This window comes from Setaria italica, chromosome V (genome assembly GCF_000263155.2).
Source record: "Setaria italica strain Yugu1 chromosome V, Setaria_italica_v2.0, whole genome shotgun sequence".
NCBI classification, from domain to species: Eukaryota; Viridiplantae; Streptophyta; class Magnoliopsida; order Poales; family Poaceae; genus Setaria; species Setaria italica.
Genome location: NC_028454.1, coordinates 35,358,646 through 35,375,204, shown reverse-complemented (window position 1 = coordinate 35,375,204; position 16,559 = coordinate 35,358,646). Strand labels below are relative to the sequence as shown.

At 46.3% G+C, this 16,559-nt stretch overlaps 2 protein-coding genes across 2 annotated transcripts; one reads left to right on the top strand and one right to left on the bottom strand.

Annotated features, from left to right (window-relative positions):
- The first annotated feature begins 9,381 nt into the window (after positions 1–9,381).
- On the top strand, positions 9,382–12,836 carry LOC101766391 (trihelix transcription factor ASIL1). Its single transcript, XM_004969708.2, has 2 exons — positions 9,382–10,598; positions 12,534–12,836. The coding sequence occupies exon 1, from the start codon at positions 9,503–9,505 to the stop codon at positions 10,562–10,564; it is 1,062 nt and encodes a 353-aa protein (XP_004969765.1). The 5' UTR covers positions 9,382–9,502; the 3' UTR covers positions 10,565–10,598; positions 12,534–12,836.
- A 189-nt stretch (positions 12,837–13,025) lies between these two features.
- LOC101752735 (potassium channel KAT6) lies at positions 13,026–15,862 on the bottom strand. The gene is made up of 7 exons (XM_022826719.1): positions 15,705–15,862; positions 15,258–15,626; positions 14,908–14,965; positions 14,157–14,813; positions 14,010–14,045; positions 13,668–13,928; positions 13,026–13,574 (listed from the first exon to the last, which is right to left on the bottom strand). The coding sequence occupies exons 1-7, from the start codon at positions 15,860–15,862 to the stop codon at positions 13,209–13,211; spliced, it is 1,905 nt and encodes a 634-aa protein (XP_022682454.1). The 3' UTR covers positions 13,026–13,208.
- Positions 15,863–16,559: the final 697 nt, after the last annotated feature.

Sequence of the window (16,559 nt, the reverse complement as noted above, 5' to 3'; positions counted from 1 at the left end):
GTGAGTTTATTGTATTCCTCTGACGCGTGCTGTGGCCCATCATCAGCGCGTTGTTTGTGAATTGTGATGCAGCCAAGCCCTTGCGCTGCGAGATTTCAGATGCTGCCACGAGCAGGGCTGGGGAATTTGGGAGGTGCCAAATTACTGTTACAGCACTGTAGCACACTGTAGCGTTTCGTTTGTATTTGTGAATTATTGTCCAAATATTGACTAATTAGGCTCAAAAGATTCGTCTCGCAAAGTACAACAAAACTGTGCAATTAGTTTTTAATTTCATCTACATTTAGTACTCCATGCATGTACCGCAAGTTTGATGTGATGGGGAATCTTCTTTTTGCATAGTGTCAAAGTTGGGAGTTGGGAGTAACTAAGGCCGTGTTTAGTTGGGGAATTTGGGAGGTGCCAAATTACTGTTACAGCACTGTAGCACACTGTAGCGTTTCGTTTGTATTTGTGAATTATTGTCCAAATATTGACTAATTAGGCTTAAAAGATTCGTCTCGCAAAGTACAACAAAACTGTGCAATTAGTTTTTAATTTCATCTACATTTAGTACTCCATGCATGTACCGCAAGTTTGATGTGATAGGGAATCTTCTTTTTGCATAGTGTCAAAGTTGGGAGTTGGGAGTAACTAAACATGGCCTAAACATGGCCCAGGTTGGTTCGGCTTTTCTCGTCGGGTGCAGCAGCACAGCTCAGAGGATATGGTGAAAACCGGAGACTTGTTTTGATTGCGCTTTGCATTTTGCACAGGAACGCGTGTTCAAGCCAGTAGTATATACAGTAAACTCCTACGCTGCATACAAGTCTACTGTACCTACGCACTGTGCAGTATCTACTACTCTCCAGTCCTCCATCCCTTCCATCCTCACGAGGTTAGAAAGAAGTATGCGGTTTGACCGGCGCGGCCTCTCCTCTCCCGGCCCTTGTTTAGTTGTCAAAATTGGGAGTGCCAAAATTACTGTTCTGGCACTGTAGCACAGTGTAGCGTTTCGTTTATATTTGTGAATTATTGTCCAAACATTGACTAATTAGGCTCAAAAGATTCGTCTCGCAAAATACAATAAAACTGTGCAATTAGTTTTTAATTTCATCTACATTTAGTACTCCATGCATGTACCGCAAGTTTGATGTGATGTGGAATCTTCTTTTTACATAGTGCTAAAGTTAGGAGTTGGGGGTGAAGTAAACAAGGCCCCAGTCTCCCTTGTTTCTCTGCCTTCACCAGTCTTGAAGCGTCTCCAAGACTCCCATAGCACTTTTTTCCTTTTGTTTCGTAGCCCACGAGGCTACCGAGATTTTCTAGACACACAGGTAATTAAATAAGTGCTCTTTCCATCCTACAAAGGTATCTATCAGCGCTAAGGGAACGGGGTCCCCCGAGAAGGCACTTACAAGCGGGACCCACTTGCTTAAAAGGGGCTTCCCTCTTTTAGAAGCCCAAATAAAGAGATAGGCCGGGGAACCTGAGGCATAGGAAGGATCAGGAAAATATCGCGCCTGCCCGACGAGAACCACAAGCGGACTAAGGAGGACCCCTGGGAAGGCTTCCTTCGAGATGAAGCAAGCGGTGGCGTATCCTAACGTGGGAAGGCTAGGAGGGCTTCCTTTGAGGTGAAGCAAGCGGTACTGTATCCTGACGTGGGAAGGGCGCGACAGCCAAGGCAAGCCATCACCAGGTGCCCCATCCCCGTAAAAACATCATCATCACGGTTGATGGGATGCTGGCGCCGCCTTCGTGTCAAGAGCACCCTCCCACGCTCTCGGCCGCCCTCTACCAAGAAGGCGGGCCCACATTAAGAGCCCAGGAGGTAGCAAAAGGCCTCCTGGGGACTCTGTCAGAAGGGTGGACCCTACACTAGAGATCGGGAAACGTCGAAGAGTTCCCGGGAAGGTCCCCGGAAGCCAAGTTCAGTGCTCCCCATCTCAGGACAGCAGGCCCGGGACGACAAAAGCAAGGATTACCAAAGTAATATGGTAAAATATGAGATTGGCATATAGAGGACTTGGATCGGGTGCTCCGACGCCGTGCGTACCAAGGCAAGGAAGCATCAGGGCAAGCGGACGACGCGTCAGAGGAACTATAGCAAGGAGGGCGGTCATTGGGCCGCCGCGTTCACACACTTAGTGTAAAGGGATCGATAAGGGTGCAAGGCTCGCCCCAATTAGTCTCCCATGGGCCTCGCCTATAAAAGGTCGGCTCTTATACAAACAAAATAGACAACTCTAGCAACACAACACACAGGACGTAAGGTGTTACACTTTCGTGCGGCCTGAACCTATCTAAAAACTTTCTTAGCAAAATCATATACTAACTCCCTTAAACGCTTCTTGAATCCCTACCAATATACAAACTAGCGGGCTATGGGATTTAGCGTAGAGCTGTGCTCAAGCATTATAGCTCCGCTATAGCCCACTAATTAGTATAACGCTGTTGTAGTGGGAGCTAGCATCAACCGCTATAGCACCGCTATAGCTTGCTATTTCGTACCTTGATCCCTACGCATGAACTAACCCCTAGGTTGGATATCTAAAAGGAGATTGCTCTCGGTGCTTGACCACCGTCAGTGTCCGTTTAGAAAATTTCGAACACATTAGTACTTATGAGAAATATCTATATTGTCCCTAATAACTAATACTAATTGTGATTGAAAATCATACTGTCTGTTTAATTTTCTGAGCTCTAAATAAATGCAGGTGCATTGGAACCAAAGAAATAACATCAATTGATTGGCTCTACGCACTTCTCTGTATGTTTTCTTTATTGGCGTGACTGTTTCTTTAATTAGATGATGTTTACTAAGAGGTAAAATGACACTCTTTATGGGACAAATTTTAGAGTCTAAAAGGACACCGTTTGCGGGATGGAGAAAGTAGCAGCAGAGCACGACAGGCAAAGAGGTTAAACATGCCACATCTATAGATACATATAATATGATATAATAGGGTGATCTGCACGCGATTATTCCGTGCAAGTGTGCAAGCAAAGCTCCAGTAGCTTGCGGCGCGAGGCGTCCCCGGCTTATACTTTACCTTGCTGGCTGTGTTTGCATTGCTTACGTGAACCTGCAACGTGCCGGCAACATGCGTACAGCACGGTGGCAGAGCCATAGCCCACGATTGGGTGTTGCCAACGCGCCTCGCCTTTAGCAAGCAAGCGGACCACCACCGCCTCCAGCCCACCACGCGGCTCATGAGGAGGTTGTCTTCCTCCTGGAGTCGTCCCCATGCCGTCCTCCTCCATTGTCTTTGGCAGCTCCCGCCGCTGGATTCGCCGTCGCCAACCGTCGCCGCCCTAACCCGACTCTGCTGGGATGCTCGCCGTCACTTCCCCACCTCCTCCACCGCCCACCGGCTATCCTCCGCCACCCACGGCTGGTGGCACCCGCCGCCTCGTCACCCCGCCCAAGCCTCTCCTTCTATAGCCGGAGGTCACTAGAGTCCCCACCACCGGCAACCCGAACCCGAAGGCCCCAACCTTGAACCCTAACCCTACCGGCAGCAAGCCCCTAGCCTCTCCTCTACTTGCCCCCGCTCCGTCTTCCTCCTCCGGTTCTGGCGGCTCCCGCCATCGCATCCGCCGCCGCCACCCTCCGCTGCCCTAACCCGACTTCGCCGGGGCGCCGGGGAACTCCTCTCCAGGGAGAGGAGGAAGCAGTAGGGGAGGGGTGGCGCACGGACGGAGGAGGAGGAAGGAACTGACAGGTGGGTCCCACCTACCTGTCGCTGACGGATGGGATCCACGCATATGGGATAGTCATTTGTGCCATATGCCACATGTAGTCGTTGCGACCAGATTCGGCATGTTGAAGCTATCGTAGCAGCTAGCCGCAGCATGCAGTGTTTCGTCGTCGGAGACAACATACAATCATTTCTTTTCGTCCAAGACGATCGATCCGAATATCCGAACAGATCAGGCTGGCACTCACTGAGGCCTGTTGCCCTCTCCACTGTTCTTCCTTGGGCTCCAAGAAGAAGCTGGCCCCTTCCCCTGGTGTGCTCCGAGCCTCGAAGAACTAGAAGAAAAGGTTCCTGAAAAGATTTCTTACCAATCCTGGATTCCTGGTAATCTTTGCTGTCTGTGGCTGTGCTTGTCGTCTTCGGAACTGAGACATGTTGCAACTTGCAAGTTGCTGCACGTTTTGCCCTTGAACAAATCCGGAGACCGGGACTCGTTTGTCAGAAAGATTTGCGCAACGGACCTGGTGAGGACATTTTTCCGTTCAAGTGAGCGAGCGAGGAGGCGATTATATGTCACCGAAGGCAACAACCAAACCTGTAGTTGTCGCCTTCTATCCAGTGGTGTATGGCTGGACGCATGCATGGCCCACCACTTTCAGTCCAATAATTAGCGCGTAAAGGAGTATGTGCCCACTTAATTAATCATGTGATGGTGAAGAGCCTCCCCGTTTTCAGGATGCATTCATGGAAAGAAAATGCACGGTGCATGGCAGAGTTAGCCCTGTTTGGAGAGGGGGTGCTAATTAGCACCCACTTTTTAGCACCTTTTAGCACTTGGACTCCCAAACAAGGGTGCTACAAGGGGTGTGCTAAAGTTTAGCACCCCCATTTTCTTTAGCACACCCAAGGGGTGCTAAAAGGTGCTAATGGGTGCTAAAAGTGGTCCCAAACTTATTTTTTCCCCTGCTGCCCCCCTCTCTCTCCTCTCCACTTTTCCCCAAGCCAGTCATAAATGAGGGCAATGTAGTCATTTCTCACCCAATGTGCTAAACTTTAGCACTGTATCCAAACAACCCCAAGTGCTAAACTTTAGCATTCCATTTGAGGGTGCTAAAGTTTAGCACTGTGCTAAAGTTTAGCATTGTGTATCCAAACGGGGCCTTAGTGGAGAGAGGTTGCATGCAAAAAAGACAAAAGTGATGATGAGATACACATGAATGCAAATCTAAAAACTATAAAAAGTCATAACTCCTAAACGGAACATCCAAATTAAATTTTAGTTACACCATCATATTTATTACGATGAGATCTTCAAAATAATACCAAACTTGACTATGTTTGGATAATATTTTAAAAAATTATTTTTTAACATACAGATTAATTAGTTCTAACTAATGCGAACAAATACTTCAACATCACGAACAAATTACTATTTCCTACGAACAAAAAATTAAACATCACGAACATTTGATCGTGTAGGAAAAAAACTGAATCATCATGAATAAATAAATCCACATCATTGAACAACTTAATCTACAAAACCAAACAAATAATTTAGAATAAATTAGTCTAAATAACTAGAATCACATGTAAACTAGTTATTATTACAGACGAATAATTGAGTTATACGACGACCAAATATTATAACATCACGAACAAATATTATAATATCACTAACAAATTACTTTTATGTCGAACAATTCAGTATATAAAGCGAACAAATATTATAACATTAAGAACAAATAATTCTATAAATGTGAACAAAATGTATAAACACGTGAATAAATAATTTTATATGGTGAACAGATACATCCACGTTACAAATAAATTATTTTGATACAAGAATAAAAATAAAAATGAAATACAAAATGAAAATATAAGGGTGAAAAATTAAAAACAAAATAAATATAATTTTTTATGTCACTTTTGTTTGCATTATACTATTATTTGTACGTCTCTTTTATTTGCATCATACAACCTTCTTATTTGTATTAGTCACTCTTGTTCATATTTTATTCACTACTTATAATTATTTGTTCACCATGCTATTTTTTTCGCATCAGACAATTATTTATTCTTGGTATTCAAGTATTTGTTTGCTGCAATCAAAATTAATATTGAGTATTATTAAAGTATTTTTAAAATATTTCATTGAAACGTAGTCAAGTGGCTTGATGTAAGAAACCCAATGATGGATTCGGAATTTAATTTAGATGCACGATTTATCTGTAGATTTTTTCAGATTGAAACTTTCTTTGCATGTGGGGTGATGTGATCAATTTCATCTTCTATTGCATGCATGGATGGGTTATCTTATTTTTGAAAATGAAAACTGGGCGACGCGTATAATCTATTGCATACATGCACTGCCATGCTACCTGAGCCGTTCAAAAAACCCACCGCGCGGAGCCGTAAAAGGTGAGTTTGTCACGTATGCGACATGTAGTCGCAGCGAGCGAGCAAGGCTGAGTTCTTCTAACACAATCTAGTTCGGCCCATCTAAAAGTTTTTTTCAACATAAGCCCATCCAAAAGTGGCCTAAGGCCTCGGCCCATAAAGGCTTTGCAGAAAAGGCGCGCGATTTAGGAATACCGTGGGGAGAACGCATTGATGCTTTTTTTTTAAAAAAAAATGATTTTACGGAAAACGGAAGCCTAACTCCTCGTTGTTTTTCCTCTGTTGTAAGCACGAACAATTTGCATCTTTTCAGGTACCGATAAAACTCCCTTGAAAGAAAAAACAGTATTTTGATGCTGGGATCGAATATGCACATGAACTTTGAAATTGGAAGAATCATGGTACTGGTTGGGATCTTAAGCGTTTGACAAGTTGCTCTCTAGCAAGCAAATACAGTACAAAGTAACCAACAGGACAGAGTGAGTATGTTTTAAACTGCAGATGGTGCGCAAAGAAAAGAGGCAACCAATTAAGTACGTGTAGTGTGTACGTGTGATGTACGTACTGTTAAGACCGCACTCAGGAATGGCAGCAATAATTTATCATTGCCGTGCGTCACGGAGAGGCAAGGCAACCATGGATAGCTCAGGAATGTAGATTTTGCAGCCGCCAGAATAGATCGAGGCCAGTAAAAGATGCAGGAAATTGATCGAACACGTTCTCCCTGTCTGTCACCTATTCTATTCCATTCAATTCAGTTCAGTTGAGTTCAAAGCAAGCAGGCGAGACTGCTACATGGAGTTTCACTTGGCGTGGGCATGGGCTACCAAATGGAGGACTGGATCATCTCACCTCCATTTCCGTCAAAAGCCAGCTCTCCTCAGCCACCCTAGTCATCTTCATCTATAAAAGATCTCTCGCATCAAGCTAATCTCCTCCCAACTCCGATCCGGACAATCAAACAAGCTAATCTCCTCCCAACTCCGATCCGGACAATCAAACAAACAGTCTCCTTGCAATTCGGCTCATTTCATTTCATGGCTCCGACTTCTATTTCTACATCTGCTTCTCTCTCGGAGCAGCAGCCCTTCACCTTCACAAGTCCAGTCTGGTCACAAACCCATGAGGACGCGCAGGACTTCGACTACGAATCTTGGGTCCAGCAATCCAAGATCGCCAACAACTATTCCAATCTTTGGCCGGAAGAAGCAGAGGCACAGGCGATCAGCAGGCACCACCGGGAGATGATGCTACAAGCAATGGACAACCTGCCTCAAGAAGCCTATGAACTGTCACTGCGAGACCTCAGCGAGCTGTCACTGTCTAGTAGGGCCACAACCACAGACGGATTAGCACTGAACAGCTCGGTGAGATTGACCACCGCAAGGAGTTCTTCCAGCACCAAGCCCTGGCGGAAGAAGACCCCCTCTATGGAGGGAGCAGGCTTCATCATCAAGCTGTTCCTGCCTTCGCCATCAAGAGCTGGTGGTGGTGGGAGGAAGAAGAGCAAGAGCTTCTCAAGTTCAACCGTATCAGCCCTGCGGGAAAATAGTGCGTCAGTCAACGATAGTTCCAGGGAGAATGCAGCTCCTGTTGGAACGGGAAATGACTCTAGCTGTACACGCAGCCATAGCATGCCAAGCAAGAGCCATCAAGGCGCTACCACCAGGTATCTCTATCTGCAGATACCCAGAATTTTCAAGAATGCCAGGGTTAGGCTGCAGTCACCTTCATGGAACCAACAAATTGCTTTTGTTATACCTCTTTTTTTCATCTTTTAAGACAGTAAACAAACTTGCAGGAAATCATTGGGCTGCTATCCGTTCTTCAATTCCAGCAAGTACAAAGTTAAACGGGAAGCTGGCGGTCGCTTGTGTTTCTAGTAAACATGAAACTGCTGGTGGCTGGAGAATGGAGATCAATCATTAGGGAGGGGTGTTTGTGCTTGTGCATAACCTTAATGTTCCTAGTTAGCAATTACATTCAGTTCCAAGTAGCTAATAGCGCAAAAGGCTGCAAGATACATGGAGAGTGTGGTACATAAATAAGCTATGCATGTGCTCAAACTTATTATTATGCTTGGTTTCAAGATTAGTGCGTGAACCGTTCACCACAAAATTAGCCGTGGATAACCTGCCTTAAGAAGCCTATGAACTGTCTCTGCGAGACCTCAGCGAGCTGTCACTGTCTAGTAGGTCAACAGATCAAAAATCTTTTAAACGAACTCCAAATCTTACGAAAATTGGACCATAGCCTGGATCACATCATCGAGTTTTTCCGAACATCCCTTAAAAAGCCTAAAAAACTGGATCAAGTCTGTTCTATCTATAGTGAATAGCAGGAACTCTCTAATCTTTTCGGAGGTTGCTTTGAAAAAAAAATCCAGATCAATACTTAATCACCGATTTCATGGATTTGTAACCTGTGGTGTAACTTTGCCCAAAGGATCTCTTTAAGAAGATCAATACTTCGCCCTAGAGTTTGCATATTTGTCAAAAAGACCATGAGGTGATTTTTTAAAGAAAACTTGGCTTGTCATGCATAAATTTGTCAATGGATCATTGTAAATGTTCTTGCACGTGTTCTAGCACTGATTTGGCCGTAGAAAAACACCTCATCCAAATGCAAGATAGAAAAATCACACAAAAATAGCTTTAAAAAAAGAAAAGAAATAACCCCCTAAAGTATATTTTGGTCCAATTTACCTCATAAACTATGCTATTGGGTTCAATTTAATCCATAATGCAATTTATCTTTTTTATTCACCATACCTAAGTTGAATTTTAATTTAAGATTTTTGCAGGGTGGTAGTGCGCATCAGAACCTATGTAAAGAAAATATATTATAATTATTTCATCATTATTTTTTATATAGTTTTGTATCACAAGGATATATTTATCATTAAATATCCTACCAATCATGATACATTTTTCTAACATGATGTCTACAATCTTCTTACAAAATTTTATCTTAAGACTCAACTTGTACATAAGAAAAAACACAAACTGTATTAAAAGGTAAATTGATCCAAATGGTATATTTTAAGGGGTAGACGAAACCAAGAAATACTTTACTAGGTTATTGAGACTTTGATTATACTTGAGGGAGTAATTTAGACTTTTTCGTTAAAAATTGATCCTACCTTTCAACTCAACACTTTACTAAACCTTGCTTGCATTTTTTTTAAAAGGACCAACAGTAATTTTCAAAAAGGACAAACTTTTAATTGGCATCTTTCTAATTTTCACTAGCGTACACTTACAGTAGCTCTAGCAGGACGTGGATACAGTGTGCCAGTGTCGCGCTGAACCTCACGGAGACCGGACGACCTGCCCAAAACTCGCCGGATTCTTACCGGTCCCGGCCAACCCACCTCGCCGATCCACTCCACCAACCACGAACTCGAAACCCTAGCCGCGGCCATGGGCGACGACGCGGCCCACGAGCTCGAGGCCCTAGCCGCGGCCATGGTCGACGACGCGGCCGCCGCCGCGTCCCCCTCCCCCTCCCCCGCTTCCTCATCAGGCGGCTCCCCGTCGCCCTCCTCCCCGCGCGCCAAGCGCCGCCGCACCGACCAGTACGCGCTCGGCTTCGAGTTCGCCCCGCGACTGGCGCCGTACGAGGTCGAGGTCCTGGCCCCGCGCGCCGCGCCCAAGTGGACGGAGCGCTCCACCTTCGCGCTCCTCGACGCCTGGGGCGACCGCTTCGTCCGACCGGGGGCGGGGCGCAGCGGCATTCGCGCCGATGAGTGGCTCGAGGTCGCCCGCCTCACGTCCGCCGCCGCGGGTCAGCCCGCGGGGTACTACTCCGAGACGCACTGCCGCAACCGCGTCGACACGCTCAGGAAGCAATTCAAGAAGGAGATGGACAAGGCGCGCCTCGCCGCGCGCCGCGACCTCCCCTCCCCCTTTGGCCCCGTGAAATGGGTCTACTATGACAAGATGGTGTCAATCCTGCGCCCGTCGCCCCCGGCTCCTCCACCGCACCCGCCCCTGCCCCCGTTCCAGCCTCCGGTCGTGAAGCGCCGCCGTGACACGCAGCCATCGCCGCGCTTGGGATGGGGGATGAAGGCTCCGGAGTGCCTGCTGGGCGGCGGTGGGGAGCCAAGGCCAGGGCTTTCAAGGCCGGGAGCGGAATTGGGTGAACCTGAACCGCAGAAAGTCTGTGCTGTTGAAGGGGATCGGAACGGGTTCATGGCTCTCACAGAGTCGATTCAGAAGTTTGGGGAGGTTTTTGCGAGGATGGAGAGTAGCAAGAGGCGGCACATGGCAGAGGTGGAGCAAATGAGGAGGGATTTGCAAAGGGACCTCGATGCAAAGTGGAGGGAGATTTTGGAGAAGGCGAAAGCGGAGATTGCATGTCTCAGTGATGAGGATGGGGATGGGAGTGATGTGGAAGAGGATGAGGATGGTGGTGATGATAAGAGATTGGAGGATGGTGGTGGTGAAGTGCAAAACAATGGTGCCATGGATGCTTCTCCGTAGCATATAGCCTGGAAGTGGAAGTTCACAAAATGAGGTTGGTTTACTCATCTCAGCAGCTTATGTTGTGTGCAATTTTTTGCTGAAGCAAAGTGCCAGGTTATGTGTTATTGTAGCATATATGTATGGATTTCATTAAATTCTGCATGACTTGGTAAACTAAAGACTGAATCATCCTTTTTGGGTCTGGAATGACAATTCTTGAAAGATCTCAGTATTCCGTTTCTTGTGGTGAACCATATTATTCAAGAAACTAAGTGTGTGGTTGCCAATGCGAAAGGTGCCCTGTACCAACTTACTTCCCATGTTTGCATAAGATGTCATCATTCAGCACCATTGATAACTTTTGTAGAGTAGTATATTGGGACTCAGCATTGTTTCACATAGTATTTTGTGTTTAAATTCTGTCATAAGGAAGATTGTAGCAGAACAAATCAGGTTGATGTTAGACTTAGGGAAACTAGTAGAGGGCAAACCAGAAATCTTCAAATATTTGAGAATGAGAGGCAAAAGAGTGCCAATTACTCTCTTAAACCTGTGATTTGTTTTTTCATGAGAATGAAATCTGGTGTCAGTTGATGGCAGTATATGCTAGTTTAGATCAATATGCTATTGCTGGAGTATTCAAATTGCCTCATAGATATTGTTGGGAATATTGGAATTTATTGGTCATACTTGAACTTTTATTGTTGCTTTTGATCATGATATGTTCAACAGTATATGTGTTTACCATACCTTGGTATCTTAGTCAGTTATGTGCTGGAACATCAGTGGGCCCTGTATTTATGAGTTTGTAAAACTTCAACCTGAAGGTTGTCAAGTCTACTGGAATATTGCTTTCTTTGGACAAATCAAATTCATCACTCATATAATTTATTCACCTTCTCCAAAGATTACTTGTTGAAATGTTATCATGTCTGGCATGTGAAAGCATTAGTGCCCGAGCTGTCATGTCTGTGTTTAATTGGCATGGCATATTAAGGGTATTGATATCCATTGTAAGTATTTGTTGTGGAAAGAGGGATAAGTGCTTGTTGCAAGCTAGTTATAAGCTACTTGTACTGTAATGGAAAAGATTAAAGGTATCTGCTTAAACTTATGTAGATAATCAGACATGTTTCTTGAGCTGTACTATGCATATTTGTGATTTCAGGGTTCCATTTTGTGCAGTGACTGAGCTGTTAATTGTGCTGATAGAAACATTTTTTAAAGAATTCAGCTTTCTGTTGATAGGTGTTGCTACTTCAGTTATAAACTTGTTATAAAATATTTTGCCTGATGTCAAGAAATGGAGGTGTTCATGAATCATTATTACTCTTGGCCTGTTTGGTCCAGTTGGAAACTAGGATATAAATTTCCAGTATTGTTTAGAACTTTAAGTTTCTAGGTTGGTCAAGACATCCTCTTGAATGCATCTTCATGGGCGTCTCCTAACCTCTCAGTTTCTTTCCCCCTTGTTATGTTCTGACTACTATATCTGTTCTGTGTCAAGCTTTGAGTTCAAGTTCACAAACACTCAGTGACTTCATATGGTAGTTGCATCTTAGTTTTCCATGATTTGAAAAAGAATGATAAGAATATCCATTCTGAAGTATTGTTGACATTCAACTAGTTGACTTTGGCCGCTGCCCTTTGGCCTTTTCTGAGTTCGATTACTGTTTGTATCTACGGTGGCCAGTGGGATATATAACTTCTAGATTTCCACCAAATGGTCCATGGATTGCCTGTGGCAGTGGAAGTTGAAATTGCAACCCAACAATTTTTTTGGGCCTTCTGTATTGTTATATGTTAGGAAATATTGTCAGCAAAGTCCAGGCCCATATTATTTTTGTTAAGACCTGTATATATCTTTTAACATTTGGTTTTATTGTACCCACTAGTGGTTCCCTCGCATGTACCCATTTTAATTTTGTCGTAAATTTTATGCTGGAAGCTGGAACAGATTATGACTTGTTGAACTTTGTTATTTCAGGAACAAAATTGGGGTTTCATGTCAATAGATGAATCCACATGGTAGGCAGGTTATTATGATTAACTCTGTAACTGCTGATATTAGGATTGTGAGTACTCAGATCCCAAGTGATATGTAGCTAATGAATTAACAGGGAATATATCCGCCAACAACCAGTGCAGATTGTTGTATAATTCTCTTTTGCATTTCTTTCCTCAGCAATGCTAAGCAAAATATTACTGCTCTTTTGGTTATTGTATATGGCTATTGGCTTACTGATGTGTGATTTCCAGATAATATCATTTGATAGCTCGTAGTGCTTCATGTACTGGGTTATAACTGCTGCATTTTACATATCTTTTATGGAACTGAGATTCTCAGTGGCCTTTTTGCAGATGTGTTTACATTGTGCCTTCCACCTGTGTTGACAAAAATTGCACATTCTTTGTGTCCTAATGGAGGGCGCTTCCCCCCAACGGTTTTGCATTTTCTTTTCGTGAAGAGCAGTGTTTTACTCTCACCATGATTGGATGTTCTTTTTATGAAATTATTTGCTACCACGGTTTCCGGGGACAGATTTTGTAGCGAAATTGCACAATTCAACTTTCTTTTCACCCTTCCCCTGCATAAAATTTCGGGAACAGGATGGTGTGAAACGCTTTGCGCGTGCTTTTGCTACTTGCAGCTGGGTCTAATCTACCAACACAGCACCAGGTGATCCCCGTCTCTTAGCACGGCGACGTCTTCCACCTCGGCGCCGTCGACGGTGAGCACCGTCCTCACCGCCTTCCCAAACTTCGCCTCGGCAACTTTCATCAGCTCTTGCAGCGAATCCGGAAGGCAGACGAGCTTCCCCCCTGCACGGTTCCGAGTCTTCTCAGTGCCATCGCCGGGGAAGTGATCATGGATGACCACTCGTGGCTTGTGTTGTCGACGCAGCAACATGTTGCAGGGAGCTGTCTCTTCGTGTTGCTGGGAGCCAAGCCTGGCATCTTGGTCCCGAACGATCCTGGCGCCTTCGTGCAACTGCTTTTGAAATATGGCATAGTTCTGAAGCCGATCCTGTGCAAACGGGACATGTTACACACCAAGTTTCAGAGTTGATGCTGCAAGTTCCTTCATTTCAGAACCATTTTTTTTTCCTTTTGTACTTACCAGGCCTGTGTCGGAAAGGATCTCCCTGAAAAATGGCGCATCCACCGCAACGTGTTCCCTCAGAGATCTGAGGTACTGAACAAAATTGGCGTGTACAGTGTCCGCGTCTGCAGTGTTGGGCCGTAGTATCTGCAGAAGATGGCTCCGGCTGATGCGCACAACCTGCGTGAGCCTCCTGCTCCGGACGGTGAACGGCTGTGGGGTGCCAAAGATCACCCCCATTTCCCCTGCCATGCCGTGCGGCCCTACCTTCATCACAAGCTGAAAGAGGGCAACACAATTGATCAGAAAGAAATTGCAATTTATGATGTTCAATTTATCTTTGGGGCTTGAGTGGTTTACCTTCTCTGTTCCATCGTCAGCAGTTGCCAACACGTCCTGATACATAAGCAAGGAGAATGAACAGGACGAACAGCGTTAGAGCAAGGAGATGAATCGAAAGTGAAGATCATCGTAGAGGGTTGCTGGCAGGTGTGAAGACGTGCTTACCACTGCACCGGACACGACGATGTAGCAGTCCGTCGAGGTCTCATTCTGCAGGACAATGTCCGCCTTCGGGGGGAAATACCCCGCCACCATCTCTGAAACCAGCTGCACGACGAGGCCGCTGGAGACGCCCTGGAACAGGTAGCAGCGCTGCACCGTGTCCCCGAACAGGTGCTGCGCGACCCCGGACCGGAGCGCCCTGGGCAGGTCGGACAGCAGCTGCTGCTGGACCACCTCCCCGGCGTTGAACCTGAGCTGCGCGCTCGCCATCATCTGCTCCCTCAGCTCCCGCGGCAGCTGGTTCGCGGCCCCGAACGTCGAGACCCGCCGCACCATGTCCCTCATCCTGAAGGTGTTGGTGGCGGCGTGGACGACGAGGTTGGTCATGTTGCCGATGATGTAGGAGGTCAGGCCGAGGTTGAAGAGCATGTAGCCGGTGGCGAACGCCATCTCGCCGGGGTTCACGGCGTGCAGGTCGCCGTAGCCGACGGTGGCGAGCGTGGTGATGGACCAGTACACGGCGTAGGTGTAGCCGACCCAGACGCTGCGGTCCGTGAAGTCGCGCACCTGGCTTCCCAGCCACGTGTGCTCCTTGTCCCGGTGGTGGAACGCCATCCACAGGAAGATGCACGCCGACGAGTGCAGCGCGAACAGCGTCACCTGCACGTACGCGAACGAGTTGGAGCGTCAAGAAATTCTGAGTGTTCGAAACTATGACATGAATCCATGAATAATCACTGTTAAGTGTACTCACGCCGATGAGCTTTACGAGCCTGGTGTAGAAGTAGTTGAATCTGATGTCCTTCTCCCATCTACAATAATACATTGGTCATGTAAACATACCAATATAGTGTCTTAAAGGCAAGATTGTCAAAATCGTAGATTCTACATCAAATTATTAGTTTTCATTGGAATAATAAGGTCTTGCATATAATTGTAGAGGTGTAGATTCTATCTAGTAGAATCGTAGAATCAAAATAAGGCCCTTGAATCAATCAAGATCGTAAAGACGTAAAATCGGCAGAGAGAATCACGATTTTAACAGCCATGCTTAAAAGTGTCTTTAAAGAGATTGTATAATGCATGCACAGAGACATGCTGTACCTTGCAAAGAGCTTACTGACGCGCCGTAGCCTCCACAGCCGGAGAAGATTGAGGTACCTGAACCCGGTGCTGCTGCCGCTGACCAGCCGGTAGATGATCTGGAACGGGACCGTCGAGGCCACGTCCATGGCGAACCACGGCCGCGTCAGGTACCTCGTGGCGATCTTCCTTCGGTCGTCGACGAAGAGGTTGGCGGACCTGTCGAAGTAGGTGACGAAGAAGGAGACGGCGATGTCGGCGGCGAAGAAGACGTCGACGACCAGGTCCACGACGAGGAGCGGCGCGGTGGCGGCCTTCTCGAGGGCCAGCTCGAACGGCGACGCCCACGCCGAGTACAGCACCAGCACGATCAGGAACGCCTGCCACCACCTGCCCACACGTGCAGACGTCAGCCCGTGCACTGATCGAAACGTACACGTGCGAACGCAATGCGTCACACGGGAGTACCTGTACCGGCCGTCGTAAGGGTTGATTATGGTGTTTCCGACGGAACAAGGGAAGGGTTCACCGAACGCAGGGAGGAGCTCGCCGGAAATGCCGCGGCTGCCGTTGTTCGCCGCCGGCAGTGTCCAGCTTTCTCCCTCGTCCGCCGCTGGTCTTGCCATGCTACCCCCGCTGGTAGCTTCTTTTTATCAGCAGAAACTCCCCTGGTGGTGTGGCCTCTGAGACAGAACAGCACGGGGCGGCGAGAATCAGCCAGCAGTGTGTTTGTAGGAGGCTAGGAGTGTAGGAGCAAGCTATTATATTGAGATTTTGTATGCACAAAAGCAATGGAAAGGTGCTGCATTTCCGTCTGACCTCGAAACAAATCGGGTATTTTAGCAACGGCGGCAGCCGGCAGAGATCGTGGTCTGACTAAACACATGGGATAATATTTGTTTTCAACAATGATTGGGTGCAGACGAGTTAAAAGGCAAGCCATAGAGGTTTATCCAGATGGGCTACTCTCGTCGTAGCCTTGACTAGCGAGTTCTAATGCATGGCTTGATGGACACTCCTTTCTTTTAGACCTAAATGAATGCATAGTTACTCTACTTTACAAAGCTATTAGAGATGATCCCCATGGAAGCATCGTCTGTCGCTCCTCGCAAGAACCAGAAGTAACCCCCAAAAGTTCAAGGGCATCAACTACCTAGCCCAGATTAGTTTCTAATGGTTACACCAGTGGGCAGTAATCCATCCGTTTCAAAAAGAGTGCAAACTATCTTAAATTTAATCGAGTTTATAGAGAAGAGAACACACCTGCAAATGCAAGGCGATGCTAGCTGCTACAGGATGACGCTGCCCATGGAAGCTGGATGA

Excerpts from the sequence above, each read along its gene's own strand:
- LOC101766391 (XM_004969708.2), top strand. The coding sequence starts at position 9,503 with ATGGGCGACGACGCGGCCCACGAGCTCGAGGCCCTAGCCGCGGCCATG.
- LOC101752735 (XM_022826719.1), bottom strand. The coding sequence starts at position 15,862 with ATGGCAAGACCAGCGGCGGACGAGGGAGAAAGCTGGACACTGCCGGCG. Across the intron at positions 14,046-14,156 it reads TCGTCGTGTCCGGTGCAGTG|GACGTGTTGGCAACTGCTGA; the intron begins GTAAGCACGTCT and ends CTTATGTATCAG. Across the intron at positions 13,575-13,667 it reads TCCTTTCCGACACAGGCCTG|GATCGGCTTCAGAACTATGC; the intron begins GTAAGTACAAAA and ends CCGTTTGCACAG.